General features: G+C 37.1%; 1 protein-coding gene across 1 annotated transcript; it reads right to left on the bottom strand.

Moving 5' to 3' along the window:
* Nucleotides 1-11,404: 11,404 nt before the first annotated feature.
* Nucleotides 11,405-12,915, bottom strand: LOC110583370 (sorting nexin-2-like). Its single transcript, XM_044917457.1, is given in 2 exon segments — nt 11,405-11,687; nt 11,689-12,915. Coding segments are annotated over 2 exon segments (1,212 nt in total). The 5' UTR covers nt 12,679-12,915; the 3' UTR covers nt 11,405-11,465.
* Nucleotides 12,916-16,785: the final 3,870 nt, after the last annotated feature.

Raw genomic sequence — 16,785 nt, 5'->3', positions numbered from 1 at the left:
ATCTCTACTTCTAATATTTGGTCTTAAATTCCATGAGCCTATCTGTAACTCAGCAATGTCACAAAGCTCGAGATTATGTGCACTGAATGTATAAATCAATGTCAGTATCAACATGGCCTTTTTGGGATTCAAACCCGGTTCTTGGGCAAGGTTCTCGGGCAAAGTTCTGTGGCTAAGTTTCATTATATATAAAACAGGATTGTAATACTATTTACCCCAAAAGTTATTAGGAGGACTCACAAAACAAAACTAATACATGTAAACCAGTTAAAACAGAGTCCACATGTGGAAGAACTCAATAAAGCATAGCTATTATTATTATATTATAATCATAATTATGATGTTGCTGTTATCATTATTTAACTCCCTTTAAAAATAGGTCGCTCTTGCTTCAAGTTAAAAATCCTTGGCAAAGTATATCAAATCCAACATGATCAGTGCTATGAACTGAGTTCTATCCCCCCAAGAGGCAAATGAGGCCCTAAACCCCAATGTGGTTATATCTGGAGATAGGCCTTTTAGAAGGTAGTTAAGGTTAAATGAGGTCATAAAGATGAGGTCCTAGTGTGATAGGACTGGGGCATTATAAAAGAGTAAGAAACCACTCTCCATCTCTCTCTATCTCTCTCTATCTCTCTCTCTCTCCATAGGCACACACAGAGAAAAGGCCATGCAAGAACACATCCACCAGCCTGAGCTAATACAATCAGGGTCATGATTGATTCAGTATACCCCACCCTCCTGCTTTATGGAACAACCTACTTTCTCTCACCTCCATGCCTTGGTGAGAACATCCTTCTCCTTCTTCACTAGCTATCTAATTCATACTCATTCTTCAAGAATACCTTATACCTTCAGGCATTCCCTATTCTAGCCAGACAACCTGAGTTTCCAGTGCCCTCTTAAGGGCTCCTCTCTGTTGCTTGTGTGCCCTGTGGTCAGAGCACTGATGACCACCAGCACCACTAAACATACTGTAGATGCTCCTCAAATAGATATTTAGTAAGTATGTCATTCAGATGTCATCTAGGATATTTTTGATCTTCTGCTGATAGGCTGACATCATAGCAGTGGGGAAAAAAATTCAAATAGAATATTAGATGCACCTGTTATTGAGGCCATCTGGTCATCTATTAAAGTTGCTTGACTACTGCTTCCTTTTCATCTGTCTCCCTCTTTTTTCCTTGCTCATCCTCACCACCAATAGCTGCACCATCACCGCCACAAAATGTCTGTTCTTGCTAACTCAAAGCATCTTAGCTACGTCTTTTTTTCATGACTTCTAATCCATGCCTTTAAGACTCACATTCCATTCAAATGGAATTTCCCCAAAAACAGTTCCCTCACTATTATGAATTCTTATACATTTTCCCTAAAAGACCTCACTGTAATAGAATGATGTAGGCTGGCAACTAAATGCAGCTTAGCAGTGTCAGCTAACGTGATTCCATCTCCAGTGAAGACAAAGCCCAGGAGTTGATTCCCACTGGATGTCAAGAAAACAGGACAGAAACGTTCAGGACTCTGGCAACTGTTGTAATAGTATGAGAGAAAGAGAGAGAGAGAAGAAAAACAACATGCAGAGCAAGAGGGGCGCAAGAGGATCCAAGTCTATTGCTAGGACAGCTACAAAGGTACAATCAGGCAAACAATCTTCCTCTTTCTCAACCAACTCTTCCACTTGAGCCCAAACATGAAATACATTGGAAAGTGTTATCAACGCAACTGTAAAATTTTATTTTATAGATACAGCTGAAGTATATCTCTAAATCAGATGATACAGAGAGAAAAACTAACAAGGAATTTTGGGGGGCCAGAAAGATATATTTAAAATGTTTACATTACAAACTCTACTTATCTTCACAATTAAATCAAGAACAACCTTGATGTCCATCTTTTCCTTCCAGTTCTGTCTTCTGTGAGATCCTTTTAAACACCCCTTAGTTTCTTCATTCTCTTCATGATGTCATTCACAATATAAGAATAATAACAATTTAGTGTTGTTGGAAAAACCATGAAATGTTTTTCAACATTTTAATATTATATGCAATGGTAACCCAATGCAGCATCTATTGTTCTAATTGGAACCAAGTTTTCAAATATGGATACACATACCATTGTGCAACCCATCTTACTTTTCCCATCCTTGGTTTTCATAATAAAAGGAGGATAATATTTTCTTCTCTTCAGTTTTAAAATAAACAGTTTTCCCCACTCTGGGCAATCTTTTTAAACATGTGAGTCAATACATTCTTACAGAAGGAATAACAGCTATGACTCAGGGCCATGGAAGAAGCTTCCCATAATAAATTACAATGATTAGTGCTACTAGACAAAGTGTTTCAGCTTCTGTAGCAAATTCTTTCAGCTCCTTTCATTAATCAGACTGCTTACCTGGTTTTATCATTAGTGCCAGGCCTTTCAACTTGGTGCCTGAACCAATTAATGCATAATTTAAATCAGAAGCATGTTTAAAATTCTATCAGAGTACCCTGTAGTGACTGGAGTACATCATCCTGCATTAATTCTATAAGTTTGTTTGTAAAAGTAATTAATTATTGCTAGCAATAATAAGTTTCTGAAGCAAAAGCTACATTTTCTCCTATTCAATATTCCTTTCTGCATGCAACTGATAATATTATCTGCAAAGTTTAATGACAGGTATCCATGGGATGAAAAATATCATACTAAATCCATATCCACACTGCTTGGAAGATTTCCTTGAGGTTTTCAATCTATCACACCAACCTCTCAATATTGGTGGTAACAGAGGACAAAACTTGCAAAGATTCCAAAACTTACAAAATAATAAGTTTAACTAGGTGGAACTATTAGTACCTCCCTATTCACTGATTTCATGAATGGATAGATGAATGACAATGACAAAGACCCCCTCTCATCATTTTTCCCCATGACCTGCAGGTAGTGTGCAGAAGATTATGCATACAGACTCCAATGACAAGCTACTTGCCAGAAATGATAGTGAAAGCAAAGGGCTTTGTTTAAAATGTATCAGGCACTGTCAAGTGCTGATAATAGAATCTTTGATCATCCTTATTCTGGTTCTCGTTGTAACCAAATCTCCACTAATAGCTATTTAGAACCTTACAGCCATATTAATACGGTTGCCCCAGACTGGGTATTAGACTTCAGTGCATATGACAATTTTCTCTTAGAATAAAATTTTCATTTGATTCCTCCTGCTCAGAGAAAATTATTTTAGGCATTATTTGTTGTTATCCAAGAGCCATACACACCCAAACTCCAATACACACACACACACACATATACAAAATTCTTCTTTGTCAAGAACCCTGATTTTTTTTTCACTTTCTGGTAGTCATGTGCCTTAGGAGAGCCTAGACCCATTTCCAGCCTTGGCGGCGGGGGGGCTGGGGGGCGGATGGGGAGATAAAGCTTAATGAATATAAAACAGTCATGATCATTCCTTTCTCCCTGCTAGTGACCGACTTTCAATGGTCAGTTTTAAGTCCATTAAAAGTTTAGCAAAAGTGACATGAAACGGATATGCTGGGGGACTTCTGGGAATTTTTTTCATTAAAAACAAGATGTATCAGAGAAAACAATTCTTCTTTCTGCCTTTGGAGTTTGTAACGACACTAGGAGTTGCTTCTGCCATCTTGAAAACAATGAGGGTCATCTGAGGATAAGCGCCAACACACTGAGAATGACAAAGCAGAAAGATGGAAAAGTCTGGATTGTTGATGACATTATTGAGCCATTTAGTTGTCCAACATTAGAATCACTTTACCTCCTCAAGGCTTCCACTTACGGAAGATAATAAATATCTTTATTCTTCAAGCCGTTTTGTTATAACAAATATGTTGTCTGCAGTTGAATGCATCTTGTCTGATACAACAGCCAAGGTTCTTTGCTCAGTATCTCTCAAAAATACTGTATTTCCAGATGAAAAGGACCCATACAATTGTAAAATAAATAAATAAGCCAAAGTACAAGTTGAATTGAACAACTGGAATGATCACACACACTTACTTTTCACTTAGTTTAATAATTTTAATTGTCCACGTAATTTTATGTCAAGACATTAGAATCCTCTCCTGTGTTTACATTGTAACTACTAGAATTCATTAATAGTACACAGTACAATCTGGAAATTAAGACCTCACACTCTAGATTCATGTACACAGGGATTTGGTCTTAGATCTGCCCCTCCCTAACAACATAACCTCCCTAATCTTCAGTTCCTTCATCAACAGAGCAGGAATAATGAAAGTACTTATTTCTCTGCATTAATGCTGGCATGATGAGCTAATTCATGTACCTGCCGCAACACTTAGTATATAAGAATGATTCAACAAATGTTGGCTACAAAAAAAAAAATAATAATAAGTATGCAAACATCAATATTATAAAGAAATAAGAGTTTAGGTTTTTAGCATATTAAAAATATCAACCTACAAAGCACAGCTATGTAATTTTATACTGTTAATACTATTCTGAAGTAAGAAAAGTCAAAGAAACTCCAGGAGGACTTGTGAAAGAAATCTAAGTCTTAGTTTTCTTTTCAAAAAACAAGGTCAGACTTAGTTAAATGAGGATTATTCAGATAACAGTATGCTAGCTTTATTTGCAGGTAACATGCTCCAACACACAAAAAAAATTATATCTAAAATCTGTTTATAGGGTGCCTGGGTGGCTCAGTTGGTTAGGCGACTGCCTTCGGCTCAGGTCATGATCCTGGAGTCCCGGGATCGAGTCCCACATCGGGCTCCCTGCTCGGCAGGGATCCTGCTTCTCCCTCTGACCCTCCCCCCTCTCATGTGCTCTCTCATTCTCTCTCTCTCAAATAAATAAATAAAATCTTTAAAAAAAAAATCTGTTTATAAAATAATTCAGTACATGGGGGAAAAAGAGCAAACTCTGCCTCTCTATTTAAATATATGCATCATCAAGGAGTTAAGACAGAGGAAAGGTAGGGAGACCCTGGGCTTTTCTTGTCCCTTGAACTCAGCTATATTGAGGTCAGATCACTTGGGACACCCAGAAAAAAGATCTGAGGATGGAAGAAGGACTTCCATGGTTGGAGGGAGACAGCATGGTAGATGCGAGCGGTTTGGCTCCTTTAAGATTTGGAGTTTTGAATCCCAGCTGCACCAAAGATAAAATGCAGGAGAGCTGGGCACCAGGCGTGCTGAGGGCCTTTGCTTTTCTGTGAGGGCTTCCTGAACAGCGGGGGGTGTGAGATTCTCATGTCCCCAGAGAGAGAGTGGGATGGCACCATTTACCACCCCCCACCACCCCCACACCCCACCACCCCCATCACCCCACCACCAACACAGTTGGACATCAAAGAGCAACAGAGCAGTTCCCAGTGGAGATGGGAGCCACTTACATCAAACCTTGTCCCCCTATGCTTGGCAAGTGTTTTTCTGCCAAGGGTAGGATTGACTCTGAGCCAGCGCAACAGGCCTCTCCCCCAAAAGAGCAAAACAGGCAGCATGCTGCATGCACCAAGTCTACTGATCATATAGTGCTTCAAAGTCCCCTTCAGTTCTGTTGGAAATAGGACCAGGCTGTATTTTTTTTTTCTTATTCTTTATTTCTTTTTCTTTTTCTTTTTCTTTTGGAATCAGGTTTATAATTTTTTGTTTGTTAGTTTGTTTTTTCGTTTCCTTTTCTCTTTGTGGGGGGTGAGGGGAATCAGGCTTCTTTTTTTTCTTTTCTTTTCCTTTGCTTTTCCTTTCTTTTTCTTTGGAATCAGGCTTATAGTTTGTCTATTTGGGATTTTTCATCCCTTTCCTTTTCTCTCTTTCTCTCTCTCTTTTTGAGCAGGCTTTCCCTCCCCTCCCTTTTTCTTTTCCTTCTCTCCTTTTTTCCCAGGCTGCTTTCAACAAAGAAATAAAGGCACACCTAGATAAATGCCCAAGCACTCCCCACTGCAAGCAAGGAGGAACTCTGCAGAGGACTGATCAATGGGAAAGAGAAGCCAAAATGCAACAGCAGAGTGCACAAAGCATACACCAGAAACACTCCATAAAATGCCAGGCCCTGGACAATATATGACCTCTTCTTAATATAACATTACTCTGAGGTGCAGGAAACATAACAAGCTATCATAACATGCAAAAGATAGAAACTTAGCTAAAATGACAAGATGGAGGAATTCTAAAGAAAGGTCAGGAAGATACCACAGCCAGGAACTTGCTCAAAACAGATATAAGCAATATATGTGAATAAGAATTTAGAACAACAGTCATAAGAATACTAGCTGCATTTGAAAAAAGCATAGAAGAGAACGCTATTACAGAGATTAAAAAAAACCTAAAAACTAGTCAGGCTGAAATAAAAAATGCTATAACTGAGATGCAAAGCAGACTGGATATAATCACAATGAGGATTGAAGAAGCAGACAAGAGCATAGACAATATAGAAAATAAAATTATGGAAATTAATGAAGCTGAAAAGAAGAGGGAAAGAAAACTATTAGATCATGAAGACAAACTCAGGGAACTCAGAGATTCCATAAAGCACAATATTATCCGTATCATGGGAGTCCCAAAAGAGGAAGAGAGGGAGAGAAGGGCAGAAGGTTTATTTGAACAAATTATAGCTGAGAACTTCCCTAATCTGGGGAAGGAAACAGGCATTCAAGTGCAAGAGGCACAGAGAACTCCCCTCAAAATCAACAAAAAAGGTCAACACAACAACATATCATAGTGAAACTTGCTAAATACAAAGATAAAGAGAGACTTCTGAAAGCAGCTAGAGAAAAAAGGTCCTTAACTTACCAGGGTAGACACATAAGGCTGGCAGCAGGCCTGTCCACAGAGACCTGGCAGGCCAGAAAGGAGTGGCATGATATATTCAACAAGCTAAATGGGAAAAATATGCAGCCAAGAATACTTTATCCAGCAAGGCTGTCATTCATAACAGAAGGAGAGATAAAGAGTTTCCAAGACAAACAAAAACTAAAGGAGTTCATGAGCACTAAACCAGCTCTGCAAGATATATTAAAGGGGACTCTTCGAGTGGGAAAGAGAGACTAAAAGTAACAAAGACTAGAAAGGAATAGAGACAATCTACAGGAATAGTGAATTTACAGGTAATACAATGGCACTAAATTCATATCTTTCAATAATTACTCTGAATGTAAATGGACTCAATGTTCCAAGCAAAAGACATAGGGTATCAGAATGGATTAAGAAAAAAGAAGACCCATCGATATGCTGCTTACAAGAGACTCATTTTAGACCCAAAAACACCTCCAGATTGAAAGTGAGGGGGCAGAGAACCATTTATCATGCTAATGGACATCAAAAGAAAGCTGGAGTAGCCATCCTTATATCAGATAAACTAGATTGACTGAACTAGAAAGACTGTAATAAGAGATGAAAAAGGACACTATAATAAAGTGGTCTATCCAACAAGATCTAACGATTATAAATATTTATGCCCCTAACTTGGAAGCAGTCAAATATATAAATCAAGTAATAACAAACATAAAGAAACTCAGTGATAATAATACAATAATAGTAGGGGACTTTAACATCCCACTCACAGCAATGGATAATTCATCCAAGCAGAAAATCAACAAGGAAACAAGGGCTTTAAATGACTCGGTGAACCAGATGGACTTAACAGATATATTCAGAGCATTTCATCCTAAAGCAGCAGAATACACATTCTTTTCAAGTGCACATGGAACATTCTCCAGAATAGATCACATACTGGGTCACAAATCAGGCCTCAACCGGTACAAAAACACTGAGATCATACCATGCATACTTTCAGACCACAATGCTATGAAACTTGAAGTCAACCACAAGAAACAATTTGGAAGGACCCCAAATACATGGAGGTTAAAGAACATTCTACTAAAGAATGAATGGGTTGGGGCACCTGGGTGGCTCAGTCAGTTAAGCATCTGCCTTTGGCTCAGGTCATGATCCCAGTGTCCTGGGATCAAGCCCCACATCAGGATCCCTGCTCAGTGGGGAGCCTGCTTCCCCGCTCCCTCTGCCTGCCACTCTCCCTGCTTCTGCACTCACTCTCTCTCACTCTCTCTCTCTCTGTCGAGAAAATAAATAAACTATTTTTTAAAAAAAGAATGAATGGGTCAACCAGAAAATTAAAGAAGAAATAAAAAAGTATATGGAAGCAAATGAAAATGAAAACGTTGCAGTCCAAAACCTTTGAGATGCAATAAAGGCAGTCCTAAAGGGGAAGTATATAGCAATATAGGCCTTCCTCAAGTAGCTAGAAAAGTCTCAAATACACAACCTAACTTTACACCTAAAGGAGCTGGAAAAAGAACAGCAAATAAAGCCTAAATCCAGCAGGAGAAAGGAAATAATAAAGAGCAGAGAAGAAATCAATGAAATAGAAACCAAAAGAACAGTCGAACAGATCAACGAAAGTAGGAGCTGGTTCTTTGAAAGAATTAACAAGATTGATAAACCCCTGGCCAGACTTATCAAAAAGAAAAGAGAAATGACCCAAATCAACAAAATCATGAATGAAAGAGGAGAGAGAGGTCACAATCAACACTGCAGAAATACAAACAATTTTAAGAGAATATTATGAGCAATTGTATGCCAACAAATTAGGCAATCTGGAAGAAACGGATGCATTCTTAGAAACATTTAAACTATCAAAACTGAAACAGGAAAAAATAGAAAATCTGAACAGACCCATAACCAGCAAAGAAATTAAATCAGTAATCAAAAATCTCCCAACATGAGTCCAGGCCTGGATGGCTTCCCAGGGGAATCCTACCAAACATTTTTTTTTTTACAAGAACTTGTAAAACTTTACTAGATATGGATAATAAAATAAAAAAGTTTAAAGAAGAGCAACAAATTAAACAAGGGTATTCTGAGGCTAGTATAAATACATATGCATGTATAAAATGAGCTGGATAGTTGAAAATAGCTTATCACAAAATACCATCAGGAAAACATCCTTTTAGGTTTTAGAAATCCTAATTTTACACACATTTTTGTTCTAGCTTTGTTTTATTAACAGGTGATTTTGATTAGAATTTGATTTTCTAATAGAGTAATATTGCTACTGAAGTTTGGTATTTTTTTTTTAAAGATTTTATTTATTTATTTGAGAGAGAGAGAATGAGAGAGAGCACATGAGAGGGGGGAGGGTCAGAGGGAGAAGCAGACTCCCTGCTGAGCAGGGAGCCCGATACGGGACTCGATCCCGGGACTCCAGGATCACGACCCGAGCCGAAGGCAGTCGCTTAACCAACTGAGCCACCCAGGCGCCCCTGAAGTTTGGTATTTTAAGCAAACTATTTTAAAGTGGAAAGGCACTTCAGGAGTCTTATACCCTTGTTTTACAGATGAGTTTTATGTGATAAGGCCAAAGTCACACAGTTACAAAGTGCCAGAAGCAAGACTGAACACGTATATGCTGACTCCAGATTCAGCTTATCCCACGTAATAGGCTTAGTCCTTCTTTATCTGTTTTAAGAAAAAAAAAAAATTCAGCTCTATACAAAAGACTATATTATCAGCACTATTAATGCCCTTGTTCTATTTACTGGAGTGAAAGTATTTCAGTAACATGAATAGATGTTAAGATTGATAGGTGGAGGTGGGCTGAGTGTTGAAGATACTAAAAAGGTTGGTAGCTATCAGAGGCTCATATAATTTACTTGATATTTCCAACAGATTCCTTTTTTAGTGAAGACTATCAAGAGGAATGAACACTGGAATGGGGTCAGCATCTGTTACTCTCTTCAGCTTGATCAAGAATGGAAATATTTATTTTATTTGGAGGTGCTGAATATTCTAATGAACATACCACAGAGGAATGGAAGATTTTGACTGGAATAACTAAGTTATTAACCTACTGTATAAACTGTATCTTTGGAAATAATGTAATGATGGAGGTTAATAGTAAAACATCATTGTAGATTTTGCTCAGTATTAATGGGACAAGATAGCATGTGATATATATTACTATGAATTGCTCACTTCTCAAAAGTTTCTAAGTTATCTCTAACAGAAGCAACAGAAGTCCTATTTCTGCTCCAGTTTCTTCTTCTTAAGGGGGCATATATTATTTTGCATCTTCCAGGATTTTCTTTTCCTGTTCATCAAGTCTTTCTTATTAACCTATTATGTGTTAGTTACTCTTCCGAGTTCTAGGAGTCTAAAAATCAGTAATGCCTACAGTAGGCTTAAAACTTCAGCTAAAACAAGTGGAAGCAAACATATCTGAGAATACTCTGATATATTAATTGTATCCAGTAAGTGCTAGAGAGGACTCAGTTACACATAACCATATTTGACTTCTCTGGGAGGTGTAGCTGGTAAGCTTAAGAGGGGCATCTTGAAGAACACTTCAAAAAATGAAAACTCTGATGCCAGTCATAACTTAAATTTTCGTTAGCATCAAGGATTAGGTAACAGCCATCTGAACAAGATATGGTATCAGTAAGAAGGGTGCCAAAGACAAATTTCATTTTACTTCAAATGTGTTTTATGTTATCCTTGGTTATTCACCAAATCATGGGGAATTTTAGCATGGTACCATTCATTATCAGTTACGACCATAGATGATCTAACCTTAAGTTTAAAATGAAAAACAGAAAAGGCAAAGGATAAATTAAATACACACAAGTCGACTTTGAAGATAGAAGATAAGCAAAATCACAGGACTTGTAACAGAAGCACAAAAATACATTTTTTTCCTAATTCCTAAATTGGACACTGGTAATAGGGATGAGAGTAAAACAAGTAAAGGAAAGTATTCATTCTCTTCTTTACTTGAGACAAGAGCATTTCCCAGAGTAGAATCAAAAGATAAATGTTCTTTGGTTTATGATGATTTCAGAAGAGAACTTAAACTTCATTTAGTCATTTATAGTGAAAGAGTTCAGCTTTTTCTGTCAACTAAAAAAAATTAATGGATAACAGCCTCACCTACGTATATCTAGCAACAAGAATTTCTTGTGATTAAAAATGCTTTTAAAAGATCTCTAACATGTTTACATACCCAAATAATTTGTTACTAATACTTCACAAGGAATATCGTTTTATTACTGTAATCACGAAATCATAATTTCTGTATAGGAGTGTATAAGTGAACATTAATCAATGCATTGATAATTCACTTCATAAAGAGGGCGAACACACTACAGAATGTATTGTAAAGAAAAAATACTGTAAAATTTTCTGGTCTTGCAGTGTACTTTTTAGCGTAAGTATTTAAGACACAGTAGTGTTCAATTCAGCAAAGTACTGCAGAATGTCATGCCACAGTCCGCTTAATTCAGAGAGGGTCAGGACATGCAGCTTGTAATGAAACGTCAGAGTATATATATATACATATATATGTATATAAAAAAACCACATGTAATTCATAAAATATAGAGTGGTTTATTTAGATGGTTTTAAATGATTTCACTGTGGAATTCAGCATAACTGGAACAAACATCCAAGATCTTCGTAACAGAAATCTTCTTGCTAGGCAATGGCTTTGGCTTCAGGCAAGAATGCCTCCAAGTATTTTATCAGCTGTTGCTGTGTTTGTACTAATGATTCTAAGTACTTGATAATAACAGTTTTAAAATCTTTCACTCGTTCTTTCTCAAATCTTCCCACTTCTTTTCGAATTGTTTTAGAGATCTGTTCAAAATCTCTTTCTCCTTGTTGTACTTTTGCCTCCCACTCTCTTATATAAGAGAGTTTTAGTTTGCTGTATTTTATCTGGTTTATTAGCAACCATCATTTTTGCCTTAGTTTCACGTTTTTTGAGCAAAGTAATTTGAGCATCTTCCCATTTCTGCCAGCACTTCATTCGATGGTCAAACACACCTTTCACTGTGGCAATAAGACGAATGTAGTCACTAAGTAGTTCTGAAAACATATAAAAGTCAGCAAAAGCTTGTTCTTGATGTAACTGTTCTATCTTCTCCTCCACCTCCACAAGCTGAGACAAAGCTCTAGATAAAGCAGTATGGTCCTCAGAGTTACCTAACATGGCGGCACTTTTAGCAAAGGCAGCTGTGTTGGCTGAAAGCTCTTTTCTACGACAGACCAACGCTTCGACACGAGCATGAAGTTTCCTAAATTGCTGATCCAGATTATCAAATTGCTGCTGCTTTTCTTCAAACCATGCATCCGATTCATTCATCTTGATTGTCATTTTGTTGACAGCATCGGCAGCCTTGTTCACCATCCTCAATATTCCCGCTCCACTCAGAGCCTGTGTGTTAACTGCTCTAGGCAACTCTGAACTTTCCAGGAACTGCCTTAAATCAGGATCCTGTAGTAAAGTTGGATGCTTTACTGTTCTTTGAAGATACCTTTCAAGAGCTGCTCTCCGTTTTTCTACAAATTCAGTGGATGATGAATCTTCTTTACCCACTTTGACCTTGGTTATGCCTACTATACTCTTTTCTGGAGCTGGTGCTACAATATAACCAACATGTAAATACTTGCTTGCTAACTTGCTATGCAAACCGAGAAAGTCACTGAATCTTCTTTTCACTGAAAATTCACTCTTACTGAACATGGAAAGAGAAGTCTTTGTTGTTGCTCTATAAGCCATGTAAGCATTCATGCCATCACCAACTTTCTCTGGATCTGATACACCAATTTCTATATCAAAAACATCTCCATTTGCTTCTTCTTCAATCTCCTCCCTGGATCTATCGAAGATCACAGGAGCAGACATACTCTTTGATTCAATTCTGGGAACAATGAGTGTAGTAGGGGTCACAGGTATGACTGCAGGAGAAGGATCTGAAGACAGGATAGGTTCCCTTTCTGGACTATCCAGAGAAACTTCTTCTGTGGCTTCTGCAAAAAGATCTTCTCTGTCGTCATCTAGCACCACCCCTGCAGGTTTTGGACCATTTGAGTTTGGACTCACATCTTCTGCAGGAAGACTAGCTGGTTCTGGAGATGATGGACTTGAGGACAGAAGCCTGTCTTCAGTGGCAGCAAGACGAGTAGATCTCCGCAACCCCCCCACCAAACAAGGAGAATTAATACCTATTCTTCTGAAACTGTTCCAAAATGTAGAAATGGAAGGAAAACTTCCAAACTCATTTTATGATGCCAGCATTACCTTGATCCCAAAACTAGACAAAAACTCCATTTAAAAGGAGAATTACAGACCAATATTCTTTATGAACATGGATGCAAAAATTCTCAGCAAAATACAAGCCAATAGGATCCAACAGTATTAAAAGGATTATTCAACCATGACCAACTAGGATTTATTCCTGGGCTGCAAGGGTGGTTCAACATCTGCAAATAAATCAAACAATGTGATACACCACATTAATAAAGGTAAGGATAAGAACCATAAGATCCACTCAATAGATGCAGAAAAAGCCTTTGACAAAATACAGCTCCCTTTCTTGATAAAAACCCTCTACAAAGTAGAGATAGATAGAACATACCTCAACATCATAAAGGCCATATATGAAAGACCCACAGCTAGTATCATCTTCAATGGGGAAAAACTGAGAGCTTTCCCCCAAATGTCAGGAACACTACAGGAATGTCCACTCTCACCACTGTTGTTCAACATAGTACTGGAAGTCCTAGCCTCAGCAATCAGACAACAAAAAGAAATAAAAGGCATCAAGATAGGCAAGGAAGAAGTCAAACTTTCACTCTTCACAGATGACATGATACTTTATGTAGAAAACCCCAAAAGACTGCACCAAAAAATTCTAGAACTGATACAGGAATTCAGCAAAGTTGCAGGATATAAAATAAACACACAGAAGTCTGTTGCATTTCTATACACCAATAATGAAGCAACAGAAAGAGAAATCAAGGAATCAATCCCATTTACAATTACACCAAAAACCATAAGATACCTAGGAATAAACCTACCCCAGGTGAAAGATCTATACTCTGAAAACTATAGAACACTTATGTAAGAAATTGAGGAAGACACAAAGAAATGGAAAATCATCCCATGCTCATGGACTGGAAGAACAAATATTGTGAAAATGTCAATGTTACCCAAAGCAATCATTCAATGCAATCCCTATCAAAATACCATCAACTTTTTTCAAGGAAATGGAACAAATAATCCTAAAATTTGTACAGAACCAAAAAAGACCCCAAATAGCCAAAGGAATGTTGAAAAAGAAAACCAAAGCTGGAAGCATCACAATTCCAGACTTCAAGCTGTATTACAAAGCTGTAATCATCAAGACACTATGGTACTACACAAAAACAGACACACAGATCAATGGAACAGAATAGAGAACCCAGATATGGACCTTCAACTGTATAGTCAAATAATCTTTGACAAAGCAGAAAATAATATCCAATGAAAAAAGACAATCTCTTCAACAAATGGTGTTGGGAAAACGGGACAGTCACGTGCAGAAGAATGAAACTGGACTACTTTCTTATACCATACACAAAAATAAATTCAAAATGGATGAAATACCTAAATGTGAGACAGGAAGCCATCAAAATCCTGGAGGAGAACACAGGGAGCAACCTCTTTGACCTTGGCTGCAGGAACTTCTTACTAGACACATCTCCAGAGGCCAGGGAAACAAAAGCAAAAATGGACTATTGGGACCTCATCAAGATAAAAAGCTTCTGCACAGCAAAGGAAACAATCAACAAGGCTAAAAAGCAACCTATGGAATAGAAGGTATTTGCAAATGACATATCAGATAAAGGGCTAGTATCCAAAATCTATAAAGAACTTATCAAACTCAACACCCAAAAAAACAAAAAATCCAGTCAAGAAATGGGACATTTCTCCAAAGAAGACTTATGAATGGCTCATAGACACATGAAAAAATGCCCAACATCACTCATCATCAGAGAAACACAAATCAAAACCACAAGAAGATACCACCTCACACCTGTCAGAATGGCTAAAATTAACAACTTAGGAAACAACAGATGTTGGCAAGGATGCACAGAAAGGGTAATCCTCTTACACTGTTGGTCAGAACGCAAACTGGTGCAGCCGCTTTAGAAAACAGTATGGAGGTTCCACAAAAAGTTAAAAATAGAGCTACCCTATGACCCAGCAACTGCACAACTAGGTATTTATTTAAAGGATGCAAAAATAGTGATTTGAAGGAGCACATGCTCCTGAATGTTTATAGTAGCAATGTCCACAAGAGCCAAAATATGGAAAGAGCCCATATGCCCATCAACAGATGAATGGATAAAGATGTGGTATATATATACAATGGACTATTTCTCAGCCATCAAAAGGAATGAAATCTTGCCATTTGCAATGACATGTATGGAACTAGAGGATATTATGCTAAGCAAAATAAGTCAGTCAGAGAAAGACAAATACCACATGATTTTACTCATATGTGGAATTTAAAAATCAAAACTGATGAACATAGGGAAAGGGAAAGAAAAATAAAATAAGATTAAAACAGAGAGGGAGACAAACCATAAGAGACTCTTAACTCTAGGAAATACACCGAGAGTTGCTGGAGGGGAGGTGGAGAAGGATGGGATAATTGGATGATGGGCATTAAGGAGGCACTTGATGTAATGAGCACTGGATGTTGTATGCAAGTGATGAATCACTAAATTCTACCCCTGAAACTAAAAATACACTATATGTTAACTAACTTGAATTTAAAATCTAAAAAATTTAAATATATATATATTTTATATATACAATATATAAAATTTTAAATATATATATTTAAATATTAAATATAAATATATTTTATATTTAATATATTAATTATATCAATGTATTTATATTTAATAAGTATATTTATATATTAAATAAATATAAATAAATAAATATATCTATATAAAAAGGTTGAGTATTAGTAATGCTCAAAGGTTCAAAAGAGCTTTCTTTTTAACTCTGGCAATAACCCTTGGCTGCATTTTAGAAACAAAGGCAAGAATTATGATAATGTAAATACCAAAGTCAGAAAAAAAGAAATACTAGTTTCTGATAATCAATGCAATATGCTCACCAAAATGTATTAAAATGTAGTCAGGGAAAAAACACAGTCTTCAATTGTTAAAAACTCTGTACAATGATTATTAGGTTGTTGACAGTATATAAGTATGTGTCAGCTAATAGCTAAGCAGAGAAAAGCAATTAACAAGTTTTTTAATTGGAATTTAATTTAGACTCATATTGTTAAGACTAATTATGGTTTTTTTGGGTTTTTTTTTTTTAAGATTTTATTTATTTATTTGAGAGAGAGAATGAGATAGAGAGAGCATGAGAGGGGGGAGGGTCAGAGGGAGAAGCAGACTCCCTGCCGAGCAGGGAGCCCGATGTGGGACTCGATCCCAGGACTCCAGGATCATGACCTGAGCCGAAGGCAGTCGCTCAACCAACTGAGCCACCCAGGCGCCCCTAATTATGTATTTTTTTAAATGGTTTGCTCCAGCAATACCTTGAATCATTCAACAAATATTTATTGAACACCTGTCAGATGTCAGGCCATGGACAAGGCATCCCAGCACTATGGATAGATGAAACATGACCCGACCTCAAGTATTATCAGTCCACTTAGGAGGACATCTGATCTGTGCTATAACATGGATATGGTCACAGTGCTATAGAAGATATTTACAACAATGAAATTCAAAGGTTTAAGATTATTTCAATTTCACCAATAATGATATCTGCAATCAAGATCAAAATAATTGCTCTCAGTAATGATTATATCAACAAATGGAAATGAACATCAATGGATGAACTAAGCAGTTAGTTCTTGAAGCATCAACTAGCATCCAAGATCTACATATACTCCTCTCTCACCAAACCCCTGAGGTCAGTTCCACACATCTATTTAAT

Source organism: Neomonachus schauinslandi, chromosome 8, assembly GCF_002201575.2.
Source record: "Neomonachus schauinslandi chromosome 8, ASM220157v2, whole genome shotgun sequence".
NCBI lineage: Eukaryota > Metazoa > Chordata > Mammalia > Carnivora > Phocidae > Neomonachus > Neomonachus schauinslandi.
The sequence above is the reverse complement of the archived record's forward strand: the minus strand, read 5'-3'. Positions and strand labels throughout refer to the sequence as shown.